Source organism: Cricetulus griseus, chromosome 3 (assembly GCF_003668045.3).
Source record: "Cricetulus griseus strain 17A/GY chromosome 3, alternate assembly CriGri-PICRH-1.0, whole genome shotgun sequence".
NCBI lineage: Eukaryota > Metazoa > Chordata > Mammalia > Rodentia > Cricetidae > Cricetulus > Cricetulus griseus.
The window spans coordinates 229,420,456-229,446,949 of NC_048596.1; the positions used below are offsets into that span (position 1 = coordinate 229,420,456).

The 26,494-nt window shown below is 36.5% G+C and overlaps 1 protein-coding gene across 2 annotated transcripts; it reads left to right on the forward strand.

The window, feature by feature from the left end:
* Positions 1 to 25,726, forward strand: LOC100770388 (aldo-keto reductase family 1 member C21-like). 2 transcript variants are annotated; one of them, XM_027405088.2, is made up of 9 exons: positions 1 to 84; positions 3,671 to 3,838; positions 4,121 to 4,237; positions 4,884 to 4,961; positions 5,184 to 5,306; positions 12,009 to 12,118; positions 12,369 to 12,534; positions 22,790 to 22,872; positions 25,684 to 25,726. In XM_027405088.2, exons 1-9 carry the CDS (start codon positions 1 to 3, stop codon positions 25,724 to 25,726), a joined length of 972 nt encoding a protein of 323 aa, XP_027260889.1. The 2 variants fall into 2 exon arrangements, with proteins under 2 accessions (XP_027260889.1, XP_027260890.1); XM_027405089.2 differs by lacking the exon at positions 4,884 to 4,961.
* The last annotated feature ends 768 nt before the right edge of the window (positions 25,727 to 26,494 follow it).

The following is a 26,494-nucleotide window of genomic DNA, read 5'->3' on the forward strand; positions in this document are numbered from 1 at the left end:
ATGAACTCCAAGATTCAATGTATGAAACTCAATGATGGGCACTTCATTCCTGTGCTGGGCTTTGGTACTGCTGTACCTGAAAAGGTAAAAACAGTAATGTTGGAGTCGAGGGTTCTGAAGAAATGGAACCAGAATAAGGGCAAGTGTACCTGACTTGCAAAGTCACTCTCTTCTTAGTGATGCTGGGCTTCCTGGATTCTCACTTCCATTCTGATAGGCTGCCCATTTAAAAATATGGATTATATGGCTTTTGTTAGTCTTTAATTATACACAAAATTCCAACACTAGTTCTGTGTGATAAGAATGGCTCTTCATTTTCTCTTCTCTTGAGTGGCTTTTACCTTTTAATTACAGGGTATGGGCTTTGTGGTGGTGAAGTCTCAAATTTCAATATGATTTTATTTTTTATATTTCTCCTGTTGTTTCTTATGCTTTGAGAGACATATTTAAAAGGCATTGCCTATATAGATGCTATTATCTAATTCTCTTTGTCTGTTGTACCATTTTTATTATATGTGATACATGGAATCCATTAACATGCCCATAATTCTATACATAGATAAAGAAAATATAATATGTCACTCCTGGTTGACTATCCAAGGACATCAAGTAAACTCATTGCAGAAATATTTGTTAACTAGTCTCTGTTGTAACACTGTTCACAATATTTAAGTCATGAATCCAACCTAGGTGCCCAACATCAAAACAAATGTAAAATATACATATACATATGCATTCAACCACAATGATGACTGAGAGTATGTTGTTTTTAAGAAAATGAAAATAATTACATAAAGCAAATAAACCTGGTCTCAAAGGGACTAACATCATTTTCCCTTAATTAACAGCTAATTGATTTTATGAAGATATACATGTTCATGTGTGTATACATGTCTTGCATAAATTGAATTTTTAGGTTAACAAAGTAGATTAATATGGAGAAAAAGAAAAGGAGATAGGAAAGGAGAACACTGTTGTTTGGAGCCCATGCTCAACAACATTATATATACTCGTATGAAAATGTCCCTATTACATGGTACCATATGCAGTGGTTGTACCCATTAAAAGTTATTTTAAAGTATAAATAAGAAAATATATCATCTATTCATTGTGAAAATTTCATTCTTAAAAGAAAATGGTTTTCTTTCATTTGTAGTGATATAGATCTGACTATTGTACCATTCTTATTTCCTGTGAAAGAAAAACAGCTACTTATTCTGCCTTAGAAGAGGAAACTGTAGCAACTCAACTTGAATGATAAACATTTATCACTAGAGACTGAGGCTAGAAATGACAGGGGGTGAACAATGATCAAGAGAATTTGTGGATTAAAAAAGCAATTAGATAGAAAGAGTAAGTTTGTGTGTTTCTCAGTTTGGAGGAAGAATGTGGTTTGCAGTAACTTAACAAGTATGTTTCAATATCCAAAATGGAGGAAAATAAGGAAGGCAAAAGTAAGGAAATTGTGGGGCATTCCAGATGTGCTGTCTCTTTTTATTCAGGGTATATGGTCACTGAACATGATTAGTATATGAAATTAATACATATTAATCAAAACAGAATTTTTAAAAGAATCTAGCTTTAAAGAAACATGCTGATGTTCAATATTTCATACATTCTAACACTTTTTTCCTATTAAGCTACAAATTTGTCTACATAAATTATATATGAAATAGGTAAAAATAAAATTGGCTATAAGCTTCCTCAATAGGAAGTTGATTGTAACTGGAGAGGTTTTTTTTTACTCATTTTTTTTGTTGAAGGTATTTTAAACTTTCATAAAGCCAATTTGTAAAGATATTAGTACAATAAGGTTTCTAAGATGAGATATGTGAGTCATTTAACTTTGGTGTTCTACTTAGAGTTTGACTTTGTATCTCATTTTATTTATAGGATATGGGCTGAGTAGATGTCCCCATGTGTTATTTTTGGGTATCATTCTGCAAACATGCCAGATTTGAACCTTTAATCCCTCTCAGCCATTCTAATGCTGTTGTTATTCATTTTGATTGTGGGACTAACTCCAACTCCAGTAACTATTCCTGGTGCAAGAGAAATAACCAGAAATAAAATTGCACAATGTTCTAGCAGAAATGTGGATTCAACATGTTGGATTTAATACAAAATGGTGCAAACAATTCTTTGTAATGAAAGCATGGAACTGGAGAGTTCACTTGCCTGCAATCAAAGCTGCTTTCCAGGAATTTGCTTAGCCTGACCACAGATGTGTGTCTATGTACTAGTTCCAGAGCTTTGAATTTACTCTTTTGTTCTATATATTTATTCTTTTTAATTTTGCTTGTTCTCTCCCTTCTCTCCTCTTCTTTCTTTTCCCTCATTCTCCCTATCCCCCTCTTTCTCTCTTTGTGAGTGTGTTTGTGTTAGTGCTTGCCATAGTAGCATTGTGGAGGACAGAGACCAAAAGCCTTAGGTCATTTCTTTTCCACCTTGTGGTTCTCAGAGACTGAAAAAATGTCTTCAGGATTGTTGATAAATGTTTAATTTGTTCAGTCATCTCGATAGACTAAAGTCTTTTTTAAAGTTTCCAAAGGACAATGAAGAAGAACAATGGTAAGATTTGGTTAAACTGTGGAGGATAGTAGAATGAAACGCAGGAGAAAATTGGTAGTACCTAAGGCATTCAAAAGAAGCAAAAGGTAGTGTCTAGAAAAGATAGCAGGTGTGCCATTGTGTGTTGTAATTTTATTGATAAAAAGAAGAGCACTGATTTTGTAATATGTGGGTGGCAATTGTACTGTCTGGACAAGTAATTTGATTTGGAGTCAGGATTTGAAGATCTTTGAATGGAGGCTCTAAATAGTATTCATTTGAACATTAGAACACAATTTTTGAAGTATGTATTTAGGGAAATTGATGAGTGCTATCTTGTTTTCTTGAGAGAAGGCTCATAGAGAATATGCAAGATTTAAGTTTGTAGGAAGAAACAAAGGATGAGAATTTAAACTATCTCAAAAGCTAGAGAAAGTTTTATTTGATGCCAGAGAATGTCAGTTCTCAAGTTGTGGCCACACTTTGATCATGGCACAGGACCCAGTCACTCAATCACCAGAATTCAAGAGAACATAGCTGATGTCTTTTAAGCTATATTTTTGTAGCAAATGATAGGGAAGAAGAAAGAGAGGGACATTAGTGACAGACTAGGGAAGTTAGTTATTTTTCCTAAATTAGGTGTTTTTGAAACTGCATGGTCTGTTTGATTTTTGCAATCAGCAATTTTTTAGGGACATGGATAGCTGTTTGTTTTCTGAAATCATCAAATAGCTGACTTGCTAGAACTTTGAACTCAGTTTTATGGCCTTAACTTGGGGGTGATGGGCATTGCCTTACAACACATTTAATTTTTATGTCAATTGTAGCATATTTTCCTGTGTAATTTTTTGTTTTGTTTTTACTGTTCTAATGATTCCCTATGGCAAGTCCTGGGTCCTGTGATAATGAATAACCTATGATTGCCAAAAACGGAAGCAGTTCCCCAATTGCCTTACTCTTGTTACCCCATAGAAAAATGTCACAATGAACTTAGATGGAGTCTGTCTTTACTATAAAAGATGTGGGGAAAAGTTGATACCAGACAGGTTACATTTTCTGCCTGAAAACATTCTGACTTAGGCCTATCTATCTATAAATGGCACCTGTTGTTTCTCCTCAGTTTTCCAAGAGCAAGATTAAGGAGCCCATCAAAATAGCTATAGAAGCTGGCATCTATCATTTTGATTGTGCTTCTATTTATAAAACTGAAGAGTATGTGGGAGAGTCCATCAGGACGAAGATTGCTGATGGCACTCTGAGGAGAGAAGATATATTTTACACATCCAAGGTACTATTTACAGAATGGATCTGTAACATAATATTGATGATGACAATTATTATTGCTTGATTAAAATGTTGGGTATTGAGTATTTTGCAAGATTAAATCTTAATGAAAATGAGATATATGCATGTCTGGATCATAGTAAAGAACATCTGGGAAGAGAAGTGGAGTATTCCCCCTGTGTATATCAATTTCAAATAAGTAGAAAAATGTTTCTGTGTTAGGTAAAGTAAAAGAACAAGTTACTAGAATGTATTGATTCCACCAGAATTCTATCTTCTACTGTAGGTTTGGTGTAATTGCCTTCGTCCAGAATTGGTGAGATCTTCCTTGGAACAGTCACTGAAGAAAGTTCAGTTGGACTATGTGGACCTATATATCATGCATTTCCCAATGGCCCTGAAAGTATGTCATTTGAATCTCCAGAAATACTTGATCTAGAATAGTTTATAATCATGATGGTTTAATATTGTGGTAACTACATGTTCTGTGCATCTAAAATAGAACTTCTGCTAAGGTACAGGGATCATAGTAGAGGATAGGGCAAAATAATTGTAAGATTCAGAGGAGTAGAAAGTTTTCTGTGAGATGGAATCTTCTAGAGATAACAGGGAAGCTATGTTCACAAATTCTTACCACCATGCCAACTAAAGAAGACCTGAACAAGGACCAGGATACAGGTTAATGTGGGAGAGGAAAATCTCATGAGGCCTCCACACTAGACAAAGAACTACAGGCAGCTAAAGAATTAGAGGAAGAGAAATAGTCTTCTACAGGGAAGAAACCTAAATTGGTCATCCATAAACAATTATAAAAGTCAACTAGGACACTCTACATTGACCCAGAGATGCAGTATTTTTGAACATATATAATGCATTAAGAAAAATAGAATTCTAGTATCCAAGGGGATTTCATACACTTTTTCAAGATACATGACAAATATAATTATGATCCACCTATCTTATGGAAGTTTAGTTCTCAGTACCCCCTGTACATTGGTTGGAAAAATGCATTTGTAAAGATGTTACTGTAACATTTTCTTCTCTTCCAGCCAGGAGAAGAGGAGTTTCCAGTGGATGAACATGGAAAATTAATATTTGACACAGTGGATCTCTGTGTCACCTGGGAAGTGAGTACTGGGTTGAGAGAGCACAGGACGGAACGCAATGAGAGTAAAGGTTTAGCCACAATTTCATTCATGGGAGTGGGGTATGTATTATGTGTCAAAAAACTGAGGCTATTTCCAAGGACTGTTTTAAGAGCTAGGGTAGCATGCATGAATTAAATGTAATAGAAACAAAGTGGTAATGCAACCCCATAAAATATTTTGTAACTATGCTTTCTTCTTTAGGCCATGGAGAAGTGTAAGGATGCAGGACTGACCAAGTCCATTGGAGTATCTAACTTTAACCGCAGGCAGCTGGAGATGATCCTTAACAAGCCAGGGCTCAAGTACAAGCCTGTGTGCAATCAGGTGGGAGTCTTCTCCTTGTCCCTTCCTTTGTTACCCTACTGGTCACTGGTTGGTAAGTACTCTTCACATTCATCTCACCTTTGTGGAAGAACAGAAGCTAACAGCAGAGTATTTATGCATAGGATATTTATGACAGTTGATTGTGTTTTACTCTCTTAAGTCTTAGTGGAAAATGTTCAAAGATACTTTTTTAGCAGATTTTAGAGAGGTATGAAATGATCATGATAGACTGTAGTCATTGAGCACACTTAATGAAAGGTGAACTTATACCTCATATATTAAGAATGAACAATGATTAATGTGGGGGCTTCTGTAAGGAACTGTGATTATATAAGACTGAGAAAGCTTAAGACATCCAGCAAACAAGGATTCTGTGAAGTAACAGATGATGATTGTGTTTCTGTATGGTTTATATTCTTTGTTGATTATGGCATAAGACTTGGCTACATTAAGAATTACAGTAGACTACAATTTTCATTCAGGTTAGGAGGAGGATGTTTGTTGTTTGTGGTGATATTAGTTGAGTATGTAAAATTAATATTCAGAAACTTTGAACACTACTTTAGCTGTCTTTGTTCCTGACCATATTTCAATTTGCTTTTTGGGTTTGTGTCATCAAATGAAGTGTGAAGTGCTTCCTTGTACCTGTGGTTCCATTCTCTCAGATATTTATAACAACTTGAAGCAGACAATTTAAAGTCACATATAGGAAATGAGGGTATATATTATTTATGTTCTTGGCATATAAGGAACAAATCACTAGATATTCTAATATTAAAATAAAAAAATAATGTGATGTTAATAATTTTTATGTGATTTTATGATTAAAGCAAGTAAGAAATTTGAATTGATAGTACAAATTTTCTACATTTCTTCATATATGTCCAAAATTGTTGACATTTTGTGAGACTGCCAATCATAATAATGTGTATGTGATTACATACTGATATATGTGTGCAATATGTTACAAAACTTTTCAAAGTTAGATGCAGGTATCATTACCAACCTCTAGTGACTTTATAAAGCTTCTCCTAGGAATGAAGACACATGTTTTTTATGGTTGGATTTGTATCATGAGAACCAAGTTTATAACATTCCATCCTATATGTTTTCTTTTCTTGTGTATGTGCTTATGGTGTACATACAGTATGTGTAAATGCATATATGAAGGCCTAAGGCTGATGTCAGAAGTCTTCTTCTACAGCTTGTTCTTTGAAACGCGATCTCTCATTCAAACCCAATTTTAATAAGGCTAGTTGTAACATGAGTTCTAACAGATCTTAATAATAAAAGCCAGGAGTCACATAGAGGGGTAAAAGCTCAAAGGTCAGAGAGACGAAGGAGTAAGTCACAGCATGTCTTACCTTGCCAACTTCCCAGTTGAAAAGACACTGAGTTCCTGTTTCTTCCTGTCTATATTTCTTTCTCTGCCCAGCCATCTCACTTCTTGCCTATCTGTTACCTAGAGGCAAGCTCCACCCTCTGATCTTCAGACATACTTGATTTGTACAAACAAGATATTATCACAGCTAGTCTTGCTAGCTGTATTCTGTGTCTATGTCCTCAAAGACTAGAAATATGGGCAGAGCAGTCTGCCCATCTCAAGTTTATATACGGCCTTTGGGTCTGAACTCCAGACTTCCTTCTTTGCGTAGCAATTACTTTAACCATTGAGCCATTTCTCTAGATCTCATGCTGCTATTAATTACTAATTCACAGTAACATTTCCATGTTCTCCAAAATCATCTTAGTTAGTTGTTATGATAAGTTTTCTGACTTGCTAAGTCCTGCAGCCGTTGAGCCCCAAGTAAACACACTGATGCTATTTTAGTTAGAAATCTGTTGGTTGGTGATCAGGGTTTCTTATTGTCTAGCTTTGTCTTAATTATTAACCCATTTTTATTAATCCATGTATTTCTATGTGGCCTTGGCTTACCTGAGAATACTAGACCTGTAACTCCTTAGCCTGCTACATAATACTGCTCAGTATCTCTGCAGGGAAGAGAACAATTTCCTGTTTTCCCTGCTTATATCCTGATTCTGCCTAGCTCCATCACTTCCGTTGGGCCAATCAGCCAGTCAGTGTTTTATTCATTAACTGGTAAGAGAAACATGTAGACAGCAGAACATTCCCCATGATCTCATCTTTTCTGTCTAAATAAAAAGGGTATTAACTTTAACATAGTCAAAAATGTAACAAAACAGCTATCAAATAAGAAATATAGTTAACAATATGCAGTCCATTGACATTTAGCAAAATTTAATGAAAATATTCTATCATCTATCCTATCTTTGTGAGTCTAAAGTCTTATATGTAACTTATTTTTTATCATAACTAAGGAAAACCATAATCATAACTATCTATCTTCAACTTTATCAAAGACCACAGGAGGATAATATATAAACTCTAGAATTGACAGAGACATCTCACTGCCTGGTCAGTCACCCAAAGTTCCTCTGGATGTTGGAGCATCCGTCTTCAAGCCCATAGGTCACAGTGTGTCTGCCAGACTTCTCAGTGCAGAAGGAAATTTTAAACTGTTCACCTACATTGGCAGTTTGTCAGTCCTTTTTCTTTGTGTCTTATAAAATATCTGGCAGACACTTCTGTGAAGCAAGAACCCTTCAGGACTGTTCCATTTTGTTTTGCAAGTTCAGCAATCACTTTCCTGCAGGTCCTGTATATCCACTTTATAAAGCATACAGTCAAACAGTCTATAAAAGAGCAGTTTCTTGCCAAAATGGCTAGTCTTGCTATATCAAAAGCAAACTCCATAACAAGTTTCTTTGATGCACATCTTCCTCTCTGACAAAATTGGTGTTTCCAGGAGTAGTTGTCTCACTGTCATGAAAAACCCTCATTTTAAATGCCATTTTCTGAAGGTCTTTGAAAAGATTGAAGACTATCTATTCATCTCAAATATATCTCCATATATCTAAAAAAACCTAACTAAGTTTTTACTATTATAGGTGACTAGATATAATCTGTATTTAATTATACATTGCATTTTAAAAGACCTGTATAAATACAATACCTAAACAGGAGGAGAAATATACATATAGGAAAACTGACCTTAAATTTGTATTGATAAATGAAAACCCATACCAATGCAAAATATTCATTTCTATATCATTTCCCCTTTTATTCTTTAGAAGGAGATTGACTGTGGTCATTAACCATTTATAATCAACCCCATTTAAATGAAAACAAACATTTATAAACAATATTTAGGAATGTGGCTGTCATTCTCTCCAAACTGCTTCCTGCTGTTTGGGGCACTGAAATACCATGGGGATCCCCAGAAAACACAGAAAGCTTTCGAAGTCCTTGTTGTAGTCTGCAAGGCTGCATCATCTCAGCTGTTTTAGATGTTGGTTCACCTGGACCATTGCTTCAGGGAGTCTTGCTTGATCAAACTATATTAGTCTGGAAGGAATCCACACCTTTTGTTTTCTGTGGAAACAAAAATAAAGCCTCTTTTCCAAAGTAACATGTCCTTAAATTTAAATTTGAAGTCAAGGCATTTTTAAAATATATAAGTTGAATAAATCCAGCAGCATTTATAATCAAATATCTGTTACTAGCTTTTGCTCTTTTTTCAGCAACCAAAAAATTCAAACAATACAATAGCATATAGTATCCAGATCCCCTGTGTATTTTCTATCTGTGTGTGGCTTTTATGTATTACTCTCTTTCTTTTCCTTTAGTTGTTTTTTTCATTTTCGGAGACAGGGTTTCTCTGTGTACATTTGTCTGTCCTGGAATTCACTCTGTACACCAGACTGGCCTTGAAATCACAGAGATATGCTTGCCTCTGCCTCCTGAGTGTTGGGATTAAAGGTGTTTGCCACCACCACAGCTAAGTATTTCTTTCTTTCTTTTTAACCACTTTATCCTGTTTCTTTTCTCTCACAGTGTATGTATACTTTTAAACAGAGTGTAAACCCTTTAGAGGTTTTACTATTTCGGAATCTGTTTTTACTGTAAACCTATCTTTTTCTGGGCATGAGTCTTTTATCTGCTAAGCAAAATTGTTAAAATTAAAACAGTGACTGTTTTAGCCTCTGGCTTTCCAACATGTTGGGGTTAAGTTTATTGCCAGCACTGGGAAGTGTCCTCACCACCTTGGTCTATGCTGCTGTCAAGAAGCTTGCTGCTGGCTTGGAGATGTGGTCACTGCCACCGCCAGCTGCCCATACATACCATTAAGTTTTTAGCAGGGCCTCTTAAAAGAGGTGTGCAGTTTTTTCCACTTATGTTAAGTCAGGAAGACTCCCTAAAAGGAGCGAGTGTCTGCTTGTCTCTAGCAAAACAGAATCCACGAGAGAAAATGCTTTAACCAAAAAGCCATGTTTGTCTCTGTTCTTTTGTTTCTAAAATCCGTTTTAAAGCTTTTGTCAGGTTTATATGGCAAGTCATTCCTCATATTAGGCTCCATTTTTTTTACAATAACTTTTCTTGTCCTGCCAAGTCCCACAGTCCTTGAGTGCCAAATAAACACACGGATGCTATATTAATTAAAAATCTGTTGGCTGCTGATAGGGTTTCTTACTGGCTATCTCTGTCTTAATTATTAACCCATTTCTATTAGTTCATGTATTTCCATGTGGTCTTGGCTTACTGGGGAATCCTGGACCTGCAACTCCTTATCCTGCTCTGTGATGACTGCTCAGCATCTCGGCAGAGAAAAGAACAATTTCTTGTTTGTCCTTATTTATATCCTGATTCTACCCAGCTATGTTACTTCCTGTCTGACCAATTGGTAAATCAGTGTTTTATTCATTAACCAATAAGAGAAACATAAACACAGAAGAACATTGCCCATCAGGTAGTTCTTCTCTCATCAAGGTAAAACGATTTTTATACATCTTTCCAAAATATTTTTCCAGCTATTTTATGCATTCATATTGACCAGTGCTTTTTAAAATGATATTTAGGAAGAATATTTAAAGTACTGGATTAATTTCAATATTTATGTTTTACTGAAGGATAGCTTTTCTATCACTATAATCTTGTATGACTAAAAGTTAAGTTTGAATGGCTTATTACACTAACGTTAATTTTTTTTGCCAAGTAACCATCCTCCTGATAGCCAATGTCCATTTGGAAGTCAATAAAGTATCATATAGTGTTACAGTGTCCCATTGTTGGCCATGTTCCATTTGACTGTGTGGTAATGCTAGTCTCATGGATGTCTATTTTTTCATCATTATTACTCCATTGCAATTACTGTGACATGGGGGCATAATTGTTTATAAGAAGGAATTTATACATTATAATGAACTGTCACATAATATTGGAGAATCCATGAAAGATTTTTGCCTAACTCAGTTACTTTGTGTCAGTTTAACAATGCTAATTCTCCCTTTTAGCTGTGCTGTTACTTCTTGTCTCATTAGCTACTGAAGAAAATTCACATAGTAAATCTAGTTCCACCATAGCTATTTGTAAAAGTTATACCTTTAGTTTCCAATATTCTTAGAAAGGAGTTGCTATAGTAACTACAATAGATAGTGACATGGAGTTTATGTTTTCTATGTCCAATTACCTATTTTTGTGTGAGCATTCTTAAGAAATTCTTGATTTCAAATTACTTCATTCATTTGAATAAACTCAAATTGAAGGTCTGTGCCCAACTGGCTATTTCAACCTATAGATTTTATAGTTCATGCTTTATTTACTATTTAATACTCAAAACTTAATATATCTATTCTCTATTGTACAGCTATCCTCTGTCATGATTCTACAAAGAGGAATTGTGTATTTGCACACAGGATTTTGTGCAAAGGTTGATTTAACTCAAAATGATTATTTCAACTCCTCCCAGGAACATAAGACATTAGAATTTTTAAAAATAAAGTTTTGGGGAATTGAATGGAAATTATGGGACTAGGGAGTAATGGGGGCCGAGAGTGAATGGAGTCCATATACAAAGTACAGTTATATAAACGTGGCTTTATGAAGCTCAAATGTGCAATAAATCTATCAATGAAACATATATGTCATGGGGCCAGTGAGATGGATTTGTGAGTAAATGTATTTGTCACCAAGCCTCAAAATCTGAGTGGGATAATTTACATGGTAGAAGTAAAGAATTCATTAGCCCAAGTTGTCCTAGGAGCTCCAAAAATATTCAGTGATGTATGAGAGAGAGACAGAGACAGAGACAGACAGACAGACAGGCAGACAGACAGACAGACAGACAGACACACACACACATACACACACACACACACACACACACACACACACACGAGAGAGAGAGAGAGAGAGAGAGAGAGAGAGAGAGAGAGAGAGAGAGATTCCTCAGTATCCTAAATTCTGGACAGAAATAGAGCCATGCACAAATCCAGTAATTTCTTTTAAACACTGAAAAAATTGTATGTGTTCTGTTGAAAATTTTTATATGCTCCCTGGTTGAAATCCCCTAATTATCCTTTATATTCCTTTGTCCACTCCCACAAAACACCCTCTACTTCTTAACAACCTCTGTTTTCAGTTTTTTAATGACCCACTACAATTAATCAAAGTTTCTTGCATCAGAATGGGTAGGGGGTTATTTCCTTAAGTCTTGATTTTGTTATAGTCAATTCATACGTTGTTATACAGAATTTCCTTTTTAGCTTATTGTATGTTAATATTTTTCTTTATATCAGTGCGGTATTTCATGTAATATGGTATCTTTATTCATTCCTCTTCAGGTAGAATGTCATCCTTATCTCAACCAAATGAAACTTCTGGATTTCTGCAAGTCAAATGACATTGCACTGGTTGCCTATGGTGTTCTGGGAACACAACGATATACAGGCTGGTAATGTGGTCATTAAAAATTAAACAGAAATTAACAATTATTGTTGACATACCTGTAGTCCTACAATTCTAAGTTCATACCCATGTGATCTTGAAGCAGAGATAATTTGTTTTTTGGAGAGAATGAAAGATGATATCAGTGTTACCAGTCCAGGAAGACACTTGGGAAACTCCACATTCCTTCCTGTACATTTGACACTTCTTTACATGCTTTAGATTGAGGAATTTAGCCTTCCTACTTATCATCCCAGGGTGGACCAGAACTCCCCTGTTCTCTTGGATGAACCAGTTCTTCATTGCATGGCAAAAAAATACAATCGAACTCCAGCCTTGATCGCCCTTCGCTACCAGTTGCAGCGTGGGATTGTGGCCCTCAACAGCACTTTCAATGAAGAGCATATCAAAGAAAACATACAGGTGATGCATGAGACTGTGGGCTTCAAAATAGTTCACACTCTTTCTCATATAAACTTCATTGGAAACTCAGGATCCTATATCAACCTAGTCCTTCTACCTTGTTTCCCATGCTTTTTTCTTTTATATATATTTGAATGGTTTTATTCTTTTCTGTGAAATCACCATAGTTTTTGTTGCCTTACAGAATTAGAATTGCATTGAAGACAGATTTGTTTGGGCTTCAACATTGCATTGGCAATATATTTAGTAAACTTTAATGAATGAAATGCCCCTTTGTCTTCTGAAATGCTCACTTGGACCACATAATTTTAGATCTTTAAAGTATTTTTTCTATATTGCATTTTTCTACACACATATATTTTGACACTTAGGTATTTAACCTCTCTAAATTTAATTTTCTGTCAAGTTTCTTCAAACCATGTAGACATTAAATTACTTTTCAAATAGGAGGCCATTTACTTTTATCATGAATATTTTTATGAATTAAAGAAACGACCAATTTCCATGTATAGGCTCCACATATAAAACATTTATGGAACTAATCATTCTGTGGTTAGATTTTTTTGCCTATCTCATCTGACCTCATATAGATTTTTCTGCTCTCGGATGTGTTCTGTCATATCTGCTCCAAGATGTAGATTACATTGTTTGTAGTGGAGCCTGTTTCATCTGCATGTACTCCCTTGACATCTTTCTCATGTAGAACATTTATCTCATCTTAATAGTTCTTAATTCTTCTTCCAATGAGCCTAGGCTTTATTTCATTACTTTGCAAAATTCCATGTTAGTTTTCTATGTTCTTGGCAAAGATTTCATGTGTGGTTATGTTCTAATCTAGATCAGGAATACCATCACTTCTAGCATATTCTACTGGCAAAGTGTACTACAACCAGGGAAGTATCAAAATATGGGAAAAGCTTCTTCCATATCCTAGTGGAAATGGAAGTACATTCACAAATTAGAGTAGACACCGGAACATTATTATTAGGACATTCTTATACTCTTTTATACTATATATATATATATATATATATATATATATATATATATATATTTAATTCAAGTTAGGGAACAGGCTTGTTTCACATGTAAGTCCCTTCTCCCTCTCCATCCCCTCATCCCCATCCTTCCTGTCCCACCTCCAACCTACCCCCAACCCCATCCACCCACCACTCCCCAGGCAGGGTAGGGCCCTCAACAGGGCCTCTGCAAAGTCCACCAAATCTTCCTGTGCTGGGCCTAGGCCCTTCCCCATGTGTCCTGAGACAGAGTGCATCCCTTCCTGTGGGATGGGCTCTCAAAGTCCCTTCTTACACCAGGGAAAAATGCTAATCCATTTCCAGAGGCTCCCTGGAGTGCAGGGGCCTCATTATTGGCATCCATGTTCAGGGGGCTGGATCAGTCTTTTACTAGCCTCCCAGATAGCATCTGGGGTCGATATGCTTTCCCTTGTTCAGGCCAACTGTTTCTGTGGGTTTCTCCAACCTGGTACAGACCCCTTCGATGTTCATTCCTCTCTCTCTTCAACTAGGTTCCAGATTTCAGCTCAGTGTATTTCTGTGGATGTCTGTCTCTGCTTCCATCAGCCACTGGATGAGGGCTCATTTTAGGGGAAGGGCTTTTAGGTTATCCTCTCTTCCATTGCCTGGATTGTCATATCGTGTCATCCTTGTAGGTTTCTGGAGATCTCCCTAGTTCCAGATCTCTTCTCGGACCTATAGTGACTCCCTCTAGTATGGTATCTCTCATCCTGCTCTTCTTCCTCTATTATTCCCCCTACTCAATATCTCTGCTCCTCCATTTCCTCTCCTCTATTCCTCTTCTTGTGCTCTTATTGTGGCAGCACCCTCTCCCCTACCCTCATGCTCCCAATTAGCTCAGGGGTTCATGCCACTTCCCATTCCTGGGGTCTATTTATCCCTTAGAGTCCTTCATGATTCCTAGTTTCTTTGGTGAAGAGGATTATAGGCTGGTAAACCTTTTCTGTATGTCTAAAATTCATATATGAGTGAGTACGTACCATGTTTGTCTTGTGATTGGGTTACCTCACTCAGGATGCTTTCTTCTAGTTCCATCCATTTACCTGCTAATTTCAAGATTCCATTGCTTTTTTCTACTGAGTAGTACTCCATTGTATAAATGTACTACATTTTCTCTATCCATTCTTCAGTTGAGGGGCATCTAGGTTGCTTCCAGGTTCTGGCTATTACAAAAAATCCTACTATGAATATGGTTGAACATATGTCCTTGTTGTATGAACATGCACTATTTGGGTATATACCCAAGAGAGGAATGACTGGATCTTGAGGTAGATTGATTCCCATTTTTCTGAGCAATTGCCATACTGATTTCCAGAATGGTCTTACAAGTTCACACTCCCACCAGCAATGGAGAGTATTCCTTCTTCTCCGAATCCTCTCCAGCGTAGGTTGTCATTGGTATTTTTGATTTTAGCCATTCTGACAGGTGTGAGGTGGTTTCTCAGAGTTGTTTTGAGTTGCATTTCTCTGATGGCCAAGGATTTTGAGCACTTTCTTAAGTGTCTTTCAGCCATTTCAGATTCCTCTGTTGAGAATTCTCTATTTAGTTCTGCACCCCACTTTTTAATTTCATTGTTTGGTGTTTTGGTGGCTAGCTTCTTGAGCTCCTTGTATATTTTGGAAATCAGTCCTCTGTCAGATGTGGGATTGGTGAAGATCTTTTCCCATTCTGTGGGTGGTCGTTTTGTCTTACTAACTGTATCCTTTGCCTTACAGAAGCTTTTCAGTTTCAGGAGGTCCCATTTACTAATTGCAGACCTCAGTGTCTGTGCTCCTGGCGTGATGTTCAGGAATAAGTCTCCTGCGCCAATTTGTTCAAGGGTCATTCCACTTTCTCTTCTAGAAGATTCAGTGTGGCTGGATTTATGGAGAGATCTTTGATCCATTTGCACTTAAGTTTCGTGCATGGTGACAGGTATGGATCAATCTGCAATTTTCTGCATGTCCGAATCCAGTTGTGCCAGCACCATTTGTTGAAGATGCTATCTTTTTTCCATTGTATAGATTTAGCACCTTTGTCAAAAATAAGGTGTTCGTAGGTGTGTGGGTTAATATCTGGGTCTTCAATTTGATTCCATTGGTCTATCTGTCTATTCTTGTGCCAATACCAAGCTGTTTTCAGAACTATGGCTCTATAGTAGAGCTTGAAGTCAGGGATGGTGATGCCTCCAGAAGATCTTTTATTGTAAAGAGTTGTTTTGGCTATCCTGGGTTTTTTATTTTTCCATATAAAGTTGAGTATTGTTCTTTCAATGTCTGTGAAAAACTGTGTTGGGATTTTGCTGGGGATTGCATTGAATCTGTAGATTGCTTTTGGTAGGATTTTCATTTTTACTATGTTAATTCTACCTATCCAGGAGCATGGGAGATCTTTATATTTTCTGGTATCTTCTTTAATTTCTTTCTTTAAAGTCTCAAAGTTCTTATTGTACAGGTCTTTCACTTTTTTGGTTAGTGTTACCCCCAGATATTTTATGTTGCTTGTGGATATTGTGAAAGGTGATGTTTCCATTTCTTTCTCATTGGGTTTATCATCGGTATACAGTAGGGCTACAGATTTTTTTGAGTTAATTTAGTATCCTGCTACATTGCTGAAGGTGTTTATCAACTATAAGAGTTTCTTGGTAGAGTTTTTCGGGTCACAAATGTAGAGTATCATGTCACCTGCAAATAGTGAAAGTTTGACTTCTTCCTTTCCAATTTGTATCCCTTTGATCCCCTATTCTTGTCTTATTGCTCTAGCTAGAACTTCAAGTACAATATTGAACAGGTATGGAGAGAGTGGACAGCCTTGTCTTGTTCCTGATGTTAGAGGAAACGCTTTGAGTTTCTCTCAGTTGTAGTTTGATGTTGGCTATTGGTTTGGTGTATATCGCGTTTATCATGTTTAGATATGTTCCTGTTATTCCTGTTCTCTCCAAGATCTTTATCATGAAGGGATGTTGGATTTTGTCAAAGGCTTTTTCAGCATCTAGTGAGATGATCATGTGGTTTTTCTTTTTCAGTTTGTTTATATGGTGGATTACATTGATGGATTTTCATATGTTGAACCATCCTTGCATCCCTGGGATGAAGCCTACTTGATCATGGTGGATGATTTTTCTGATGTGTTCTTGGATTCGGTTCACCATTATTTTATTGAGTATTTTAGCATCGATGTTCATGAGGGATATCGGTCTGTAGTTCTCTTTCTTATTCTTATCTTTGTGTGGCTTGGATATCAAAGTGATTGTAGCCTTGTAGAAAGAGTTTGGCAATATCCCATCTGATTCTATTGTGCAGAACAGTTTGAGGAGAACTGGTATCAGCTCTTGTTTGAATTTCTGGTAGAATTCTGCAGTGAAGCCATCTGACCCTGGGCTTTTTTTGGTTGGGAGGCTTTTGATGACTGCTTCTATTTCATTAGGGGTTATTAGTCTATTTAAACTGTTTATCTGATCTTGGTTTAATTTTGGTAAGTGATGCTTATCCAGAAAACTGTCCATTTCCATTAGATTTTCGAATATTGTGGAGTACAGGTTTTCAAAGTATGACCTGAAGATTCTCTGGATTTCCTCAGTGTCAGTTGTTATATCCCCCTTTTCATTTCTGATTTTGTTAATTAGCATGCTCTCTCTCTATCTTTTGGTTAGTTTGGCTAGAGGTTTGTCTATCTTGTTGATCTTCTCAAAGAACTAACTCTTTGTTTCATTGATTCTATGTAATGTTTTCCTAGTTTCTACTTTATTGATTTCAGCTCTCAGGTTGATTATTTCCTGGCATCTATTCCTCCTTGTTGAGTTTGCTTTTTTTTGCTCTAATGCTTTCAGTTGTTCTTTCAATTCTCTAATGTGATTTTTCACCAGTTTCTTCATGTGGGCACTCAGTGCTATGAACTTCCCTCTTAGCATTGATTTCAGAGTGTCCCATAAGTTTGGGTATGTTGTGTCTGCATTCTCATTAGATTCCAGGAAGTCTTTAATTCGTTTTTTTGTTTCTTCCTCAACCCAGGAATGGTGCAATTGGGTGTTATTCATTTTCCAAGAGTATGTAAGTTTTCTGCCATTCGTATTGTTGCTGAATTCTAGCTTTAATGCATGGTGATCTGATAAGATACCGGGGGTTATTTCAATTCTTTTGTAGCTATAGAGGTTTGCTTTGTTGCCTACTATGTGGTCAATTTTAGAGAAGGTGCCATGTGGTGCTGAGAAGAAGGTATATTCTTTTGAGTTTGGATGGAATGCTCTATAGATATCCGTTAACACCAGTTGGGTCATAACTTCTTTCAGATGCTTTGTTTCTTTGTTAAGTTTCAGTCTGGTGGTCCTGTCTAGTGGCGCAAGGGGGGGTGTTGAAGTCTCCTACTATAAGTGTGTGTGGTTTTATGTGTGGTTTGAGCTTTTGTAATGTTTCTTTCACAAATGTGGGTGCCTTCGTATTTGGGGCATAGATGTTCAGGATTGAGACTTCATCTTGATGGACTTTTCCTGTGATGAGTATGAAATGCCCTTCTTCATGTCTTTTTATTGATTTTAGATTAAGGTCCAATTTGTTAGATAGTAAGATTGCTACCCCAGCTTGTTTCTTGAGCCCATTTTATTGGAAAATCTTTTCCCATCCTTTTACTCTGAGGTATTGCCTGTCTTTGAAGTTGTGGTGTGTTTCTTGTAAACAGCAGAAGGATGGATTCTGTCTTTGAATCCATTCTGTTAGCCTATATCTTTTTATGGGTAAGTTAAGACCATTGACATTTAGGGATATTAATGTCCATTGTTTGTTGGTTCTTGTTTGTTTTGGATTTATTGTTGGTGGTGTCATTGTGTGTGGATTTTGCCCTCCTACTTCTTTTTGTGTTTGGTAAAATTAGATTATCTATTGCCTGTGTTTTTGTGAGTGTAGTTATATTCGTTGGGTTGTAGTTTTCCTTCCAGAACCTTCTGTACTGCTGGATTTGTGGATATGTATTATTTAAATCTGCTTTTGTCATGGAATATCTTATTTTCTCCATCTATAGTGATTGAAAGTTTTGCTGGGTACAGTAGTCTGGTTTGACATCCATGCTCCCTTAGTGCTTGTAGGATATCTATCCAAGACCTTCTGGCTTCAGAGTTTCCATTGAGAAGTCGGGTGTGATTCTAATTGGTTTGCCTTTATATGTTACTTGGTCTTTTTCCTTTGCTGCTCTTAATATTTTCTCTTTATTCTGTAGATTTGGTGTTTTGATTATTATGTGTCGGGGGAACTTCTTTGTGTGGTCCAGTCTGTTTGTATCCTGTAAGCTTCTTGTGCTTTCATAGGCATATCCTTCTGTAGGTTGGGGAAGTTTTCTTCTATGATTTTGTTGAATATGTTTTCTGTACCTTTGAGCAGTGTTTCTTCACCTTCTTCTATACCTATTATTCTTAGGTTTGGTCTTTTCACGGTGTCCCATATTTCCTGGATATTTTGTGTTAGGGATTTGTTGGACTTGAGGTTTTCTTTGGTTGATGAATGTATATCCTCTAGCAAGTCTTCAATAGCTGGATTCTCTCTTCTGTCTCTTGGATTCTATTAGTTATACTCACATCTTTAGTTCCTGATCATTTATCCAGTCTTTCCATTTCCAGCATGGCCTCATTCTGTGTTTTTTTATTGTGTCTAATTCAGCTTTCATGCTTTGAACTGTTTCAAGAGCTTCCTTCACTTGTTTGGTTGTTTTTTCTTGGGTTTCTTTAGATTCTTTAAGAGATTTGTTTATTTCTTGAATTTTTTGGTTTGTCTTTTTCTCCATTTTGTGTTATGTTTTTCTTGCTTTTTCTTCTATTTGTTTAAGGGATTTTCTTGTTTCCTCTTTAAAGGTCTCTATCACCTTGCTGAGATAATTTTTGAGGTCCATCTCTTCCTCATGCACTGTGTTGGGCTTTTTCAGATATTGCTGGTGTGGAGTCCCTAGATTCTGGTGGTGTCATATTGGTCTTTCTGTTGTTGAGCGAGTTCTTATTCTGTCTTCTTCCCATATCTTTTTCCAGTGAGTGCAGGTGGGATCTCTCTCTCTCCTCTTGTTACCTAGTAGTGTGTGTGGGCCAAGAATTCAATGTCCACAGCTCTGGATGGTCTTGCCTCCCCTGGTAGTCTCCTCACTCTGAAAGAGTTAGGCCTCCATAGGTGTCAGGTGTGTGTGGGCGGGACAGGAAGTAAGAGTGGGGTGTTTCCAGGATCTGGGAGTTCCTCACTGCCTGGGCAGGTCTACCTCAAGCAGGAGCAGGCCCAGCCAGATCTGGGTGAATGGCGCTTTGGACAGGAGTTGGGTAAGAACAGGGAGTCACTCACCTCGTTGTGATCTGTCGTGGGAAAGGGAAGGAAGAGTGGCCTGTACCCAGATTCAGGGAGCTCCTCCCTGCCTGGTCGTGTCTACTCCAAGCATGCACAAGCCTGGGGAGATCTGCGTGAATGGCGCTTTGGACAGGAGTTGGGTAAGAGCAGGGGGTCACTCACCTCGTTGTGATCAGTCGTAGGAAAGGGAAGGAAGAATGGCCTGTACCCAGATTCAGGGAGCTCCTCCCTCTCTGGGAGTGTCTACTCCAGGCATGCACAAGCCCGTGGAGATCTGGATGAATGGCACTTTGGACAGGAGCTGGATAAGAGCAGGGGATCACTAACCTAGTTGCTGATTGGTTGGCGGAAAGGAAAGGAAGAGTAGCCTGTACCCAGATTCAGGGAGCTCCTCCCTGTCTGGGAGTGTCTACTCCAAGCATGCACAAGCCCAGGGAGATCTGGGTGAATGGTGCTTTGGACAGGAGTTGGGTAAGAGCAGGGGGTCACTCACCTCATTGTGATCAGTCGGCGGAAAGGGAAGGAAGAGTGGCCTGTACCCAGATTCAGGGAGCTCCTCCCTGCCTGGGCATGTCTACTCCAAGCAGGCACAATCCTGGGGAGATCTGCGTGAATGGTGCTTTGGACAGGAGTTGGGTAAGAGCAGGGGTCACTCACCTCGTGATCAGTCGCAGGAAGGGGATTTTTTTCTTTTTTTATTAATTTATTTTTTACATTCCAATCCCAGTTCACACTCCCTCTTCTCCTCCGGCTCCCCTGCCCCCTGCAATCTGCTTCTCAGAGATGGTAACATAGTTAAAATATAATTACACCACTTTCCTCCTCTGTTTTCCTTTCTCCATCTCATTCCAAGTTCCCTATCTGTAACTTCTCTCATGCCTGTTCATTGTCAAATTGATAAGCCCTTATTTCCCAATTATTTTTGTTACAAATATCTGTATGCATGTGTTTTATATGCACCAATGTATATATTAAACATGCTGAATCCATTTTTGTCGATGGTACAAATAAATCTTTAGGGATGACCACTTTGTAGTGAACAATCAATTAGGAGCATTGTTCCTGGGACAGGCTAAATCTTTCCTGTAGTATTATCATATTTTTATTGTCAATCTGTTAACTATGCTTTTGTATTTTGAAAATACATTGGTCTCAGCTTCTAGAGTGGATTCTGAAGCTTTATCTAAAAATCTCTACTTTTCTGATTTTCATTATGTATTAACATGAACAGGAATTCCTTCTCAATATACTCAGATTCCTATTAACTTTCTTCTGTGGTTGACTGATATTAAGCACTCCTGTGAGGAACACACTCATATTCTTCTCTATTATTTTGAAAATGTCACCTCCTGTTCTTTCCACCTCATTTTTGTGTTCCAGTGTAATTGCAATTTAAAAATGGATAACAGAATTCATCATTAATGGGTGATGAAGGTCTATCTCTCCTCACTCTTGTGGTCAGTTAACATATTTTATCTAATGAGAAATGAGTTTGGCTCTCCCAAATGACAGTGATTCTTACTTCTGCTCTTACTTCAACATAGCTTGATAGTATCTGGTGTTTGTCCTTGTTATATTTCCATATTTTCAATGGAGATTTTATTTTTAATTTCTAATAAATACCTGTGTACATCCTACAAAGGGGAGTCCAGCTATGCAATTGCGTCCATGAGCTAGTGCTGTTCCATTATAGTGTTACTGAAAAGTGAAAGAAAAAGTGGGAACTTGAAACATCTAGGACAGCTAAGTTTCTTGTGTATTTTAGGTATTTTAGGTCAAGGGAGTTTTCTGGAGTTTGGGGTTGAGTTTGTTTTGGGAGTCATTTTGGGTTTCATAATGGCAGTTTACTTTGAAGTTGTCATTTTTAAAGTAGGCTAACCTTAAACTGGCAATGTAGTTGAAGATGACCATGAACTTTAAACTTTTTGCCTTTTATAATCCAATTTGTAGTATCAGGTGGCTTACAGTTTTTCTGTAATAAAAAGTTTAGAATCAACCTGATAACTTCCAACCAGAGTGTTTAAGTTTGCATTTTATATCATTTCTGTTTATTATTTTAGAGAATATGAGTTGTGGTGGTATTGTGCTGTCAACATGATTATTTTACTGGAATTCCCTCTTATGTAAATGGTATTTTACATTCTACACTAACTTCCATAACAAGTAGTCTTCTTCTATTCTGTCTCCTTTATACCTGGTTTTTCTTGATGTCCCCTTTTTGTATTAAAAACTTTCAATATTCAGGTTATTTTATATCCATGTCTGTCGATTAAATGAGTAAGTCATGTTATGATGGATATTTTCATTTCGTCATTCTTTCTTAGTATTGATTTTGAGATCAATACCAGTTATTTATGGATCCAATTGTTTCAGTATGTCAGTAATTATAAATCATCCTGTTGATTAAGCTACCCAAACTGATTAAAGACGACCTCCTTCAGGACAGTTCTTAACTCATATATAAAACATCATTATCATTAGTAGAATGCCTATTTAAGTAGTGTTCAAAACCACATTCTTATGTTTGACCATTCTTTTTCAGATGTGGAAATAAAACTATATAAATGATGTTTATTGAATTGAGTGACACATGTAGAAAATTGTACTCCAGGCTTAGATCATCTAAGTAATGATGCTTTCTTCTTTAAATCACATCAGCTATGCTTCCTTCACACCTTCCATTCAAATCTCCTTTGCCTGAATATTGTGGGTAGATTCAATATGTGGAGGGATTTTTAGTGATGCTGACCCTGGTATTCAATTTTCACTTGAGTGGTTTGCTTAATATCTTTGTATTTTGTGAGATCCAAGGGTTTCAACATTTTTGTCATCATACTTCAGTCTCTTGCATTGACAATGTGCAGGTTCACAAAAATGAAGTGTAAACATGTAAAAATGTTTTACATTTCCTATCCATTTGGTAGGTTTTTGAATTCCAGCTGAGTTCAGAGGATATGAAAGTCCTTGATGGCCTGAACAGAAATCAACGATATGTGACTGCACTGATGTAAGTAACTTAGGCAATGTGTTTTACTTTATTTTCAAGAGGAATGCTTTTAAAGTTATCTTGATAAATATAAAGAGGGAAGAGGCAATCTGAGCCCATGATTAGGAAAACGAACTTGTGGAATTCTTTCTAGTCTGTACAGAGTTTTGACTTTATTCACAGCATCTGAATAAGCAGACCCACAATTACCTTAATCTGTTGTATCTGAAGGTTTGTACTCTTTCAGGGAGTATGCTGGGTATGCCTGCATCACTGCTGAATCTCTATCTTCATTGTGGTGATAATAATCTGTATGCCCTGCAGATATGCACTGTGGACATTTTGAGGAACACATTGAAACATTTACAATATCAATATCATGCCACCATGTTATTCTTTCCAGGGCTTGCTTAAATCCAGATCCTACTAAATGTCTGAACACCAACCTTGTAGTCTATATCATCACCTGCATATGAAAATGTTCACTGTATTAATGATTTTTAATAATTTGAAAACCCTCATGTCTTTCTGATGTGCTTTTGTTCAGGAACTATATGTTCTAGTTTGAGAACTGCTGTCAGGTTGCATGTAATAATATATTCGGTACTGATTTTCTGAAATATAAAACAGTTGATGTAGAGAACTAAGAAATTACAGAGAAAACATTTATGGGCCAAGGAAATGTAGAAACATACCTCAGTCAGTAAATAATTTGACTTGAAGTTGCAAAGACCTGAATTTGACATTCAGAAACCATAACTAAAATTTGGAGGCAGCAGTGTGCTTTTCCAATTCACTTGTTCCAGAGGCAAAAACACACAAATTCCTGGAGCTTCCAGGCTAGCCATCCTATGTTAACTGGTGAGTACAAAGTAAATGAAAGACTATTCCTCAAAAGAGGTGAATGAATTTCTGAGGATTGCACCTAAGTGTTTCTTATGGCCCCTACATTCATGTGAATAATTGTATACATGCATATGCATCTACAATCACAAATAATGCCTCGAACACATATACAGGGACATATACATATTTATTAAAATTATGGAATAGTATATAGATCCATTTCTAATGCTAAAGAGAATTTATATTCCAAGAATGCCGTGTTTTATCTATCTATCTATCTATCTATATATATCTATATCTATCTATCTATCTATCTATCTATCTATATATATATATATATTTGCAACAAGATACATTGTACATGAAGAAATGTAAGAAAAATGTATTTTAACTCCACATGGGAAAATTCATTCAAAACAAATAATGTGATATTGTGTGAAAATTATAAACAAAATGCAATATTGCACATAATAAAATTTTCTATGTGCAGTTTAATTTTAATAATATAATGAAAATGAATAAAGTAGTAAATATTTCATAGAGACAGAACTATTATTCATATTATTATCTTTGATGAGTAATCTTTTAACTCTTTAAAACCTTTGTGCCTATTTTTTATAGTGATCTATGTTATTCTTGGAGGTGATATATTATCTTGTACTAATATTGTTTTTATTATTGAATCAAAACCACTGTATTTTATTTTGTAAGAAGTTAATGAATGATTGATCAATTATGAGATTGAAATTAAATGTCACTGTAGTAAACATTCCATTTAAGCTAATATTTCTGAGAATGAAATGTTAAACCTCACATCCACTCAACACATTTAATTTGGATAATATATATTCCAAAATAATATATATATATATATATATATATAATGCCATTATTCCACCTAATTTTTCCATATCATAATTATTTAGAAAATATTTTATTGGGAATTTAACATGCACAATTATTTGTGTTTGATCATATTGTATTACTATGACAATGGACTTTTTTTATTTTGTTTTTGTTTTGTTTTTCGAGAAAGGGTTTCTCTGTGTAGCTTTGGAGCCTATCCTGGCACTTGCTCTGGAGACCAGGCTGGCCTCGAACTCACAGAGATCTGCCTGCCTCTGCCTCCTGAGTGCTGGGATTAAAGGCATGTCCAATCAGCTTTACTAGGAAATGTTCACTGCATTGAGTTATTTGTCTGGTTCAAGACCTCTGGTTCCTGGCACACCATCTCACTGGATCCTCAACAAAAATCCTCTGAGATATCCTTGGCCACCCTGAGTCATGGAGATCTTGCGCACCCCTAGTTATCTGGACTGACCAAATCACCTACCACCCAGATCCACACACACAGCCAGGCCTTGGTTTGTCTAACCCTAACATCTACCACATCTAGAACCTGCTGGAACTAATGAAGGGACTGGTCCTGTGGAATTATATCTGTTGGATATCCTTGGGAGTGTTAATATAAATGGCTAGATATCTTTTTACTTAAAGATATATTCTTTCTTATTTGTGATTTAAATTTTTAAGCATTTGGGTTTTGCTACATGTGTTCTGACCACCACATCCATGCCACAAGCCATATAAGCCACAGGAGGTCATAGATTCCCTGAAGGTGCAGTTACAGATAATTTTGAGCCACCATATATGTGCTGTGAATAAAACCTGAGTCCTTTAGAAGAAGAACCAGTGTTTTCAATAGCTAAATCATCTTTCCAATATGTTTGATTTGTTGATAGACCCATGTTTGAACACTTGAGTATTCATTTTCTATATGTTGAATAGTGAGTACATCAGGATGATATGAAGCAATCATTTATTGTTTTCTTTAAAAGTAGAAAGCAATGTTGAAATTAAGAAAAGAAAATTGTATGCCTTACGAAAGAGAATCATATACTTTAATGCTAAAATGAGCTACATAGAAATCACTCCTTCTAGAAACATAATGATCAAATGCATGACATATTTTCTTTGTCTTTGTAGCTTTGATGGCCACCCTAATTTTCCATTTTCTGATGAATACTAACATGTGTGGATGTCTGTTGGATGGTTCGATCATGGGAGACTCCACAGGTCCTGATGTGTTGACTTGCCACTTCTACTCTAGCAATTCAGAAACTCCTGGAACTATAAGAGTTCCAGAAACTCCTGGAACTAAGAGAGAAAAAATAAAACATTGCCCCATCTGAAACCAAATAAAGGACACAAGTTTGTGTGTGTATCCATGTCTTTCAAAAATTGATTTTTTGAGCTAATGAAGTGGATTAATGTGGAAGAAAAGAAAAGGGAAAGGGATGGAGCACACTGTAGTGTGGGGAACATGCTTGACAATATGTACTTGTATGAAAATGTCCTTATGTGACATAGTAGCATATACAGTGGATATACACAAATTTATTTTAAGTATAAATAGGAAAATATATCATCTATTCATTGTGAATTATTTATCCATAAAAGAAAATGGTATTCATTCATTTACAGTGGCATAAATCCAACTATTGTAAATATTCCTATGATTGCCTACTAATACATAACAGATATTCTTATTCTGGCTCAGAATAGGAAACTGTAACAAGGCATCACGACTAAGAAACATTCATCACTAGATATACTGAGGGGGTGGATAATGATCAGGAGGGATTGTGTAGGAGGTATGAAAAAGCAGCTGGATTTAAAGAGTAATTTTTTTGGTTCTCACTTTGGAGGAAGAGTGTTATTTGCAATAAGTTAACACATGCTTCTCAATATCTGGGTGGGAACAGAATACAAAAAGCAAATGTAAGGAAATTATAAA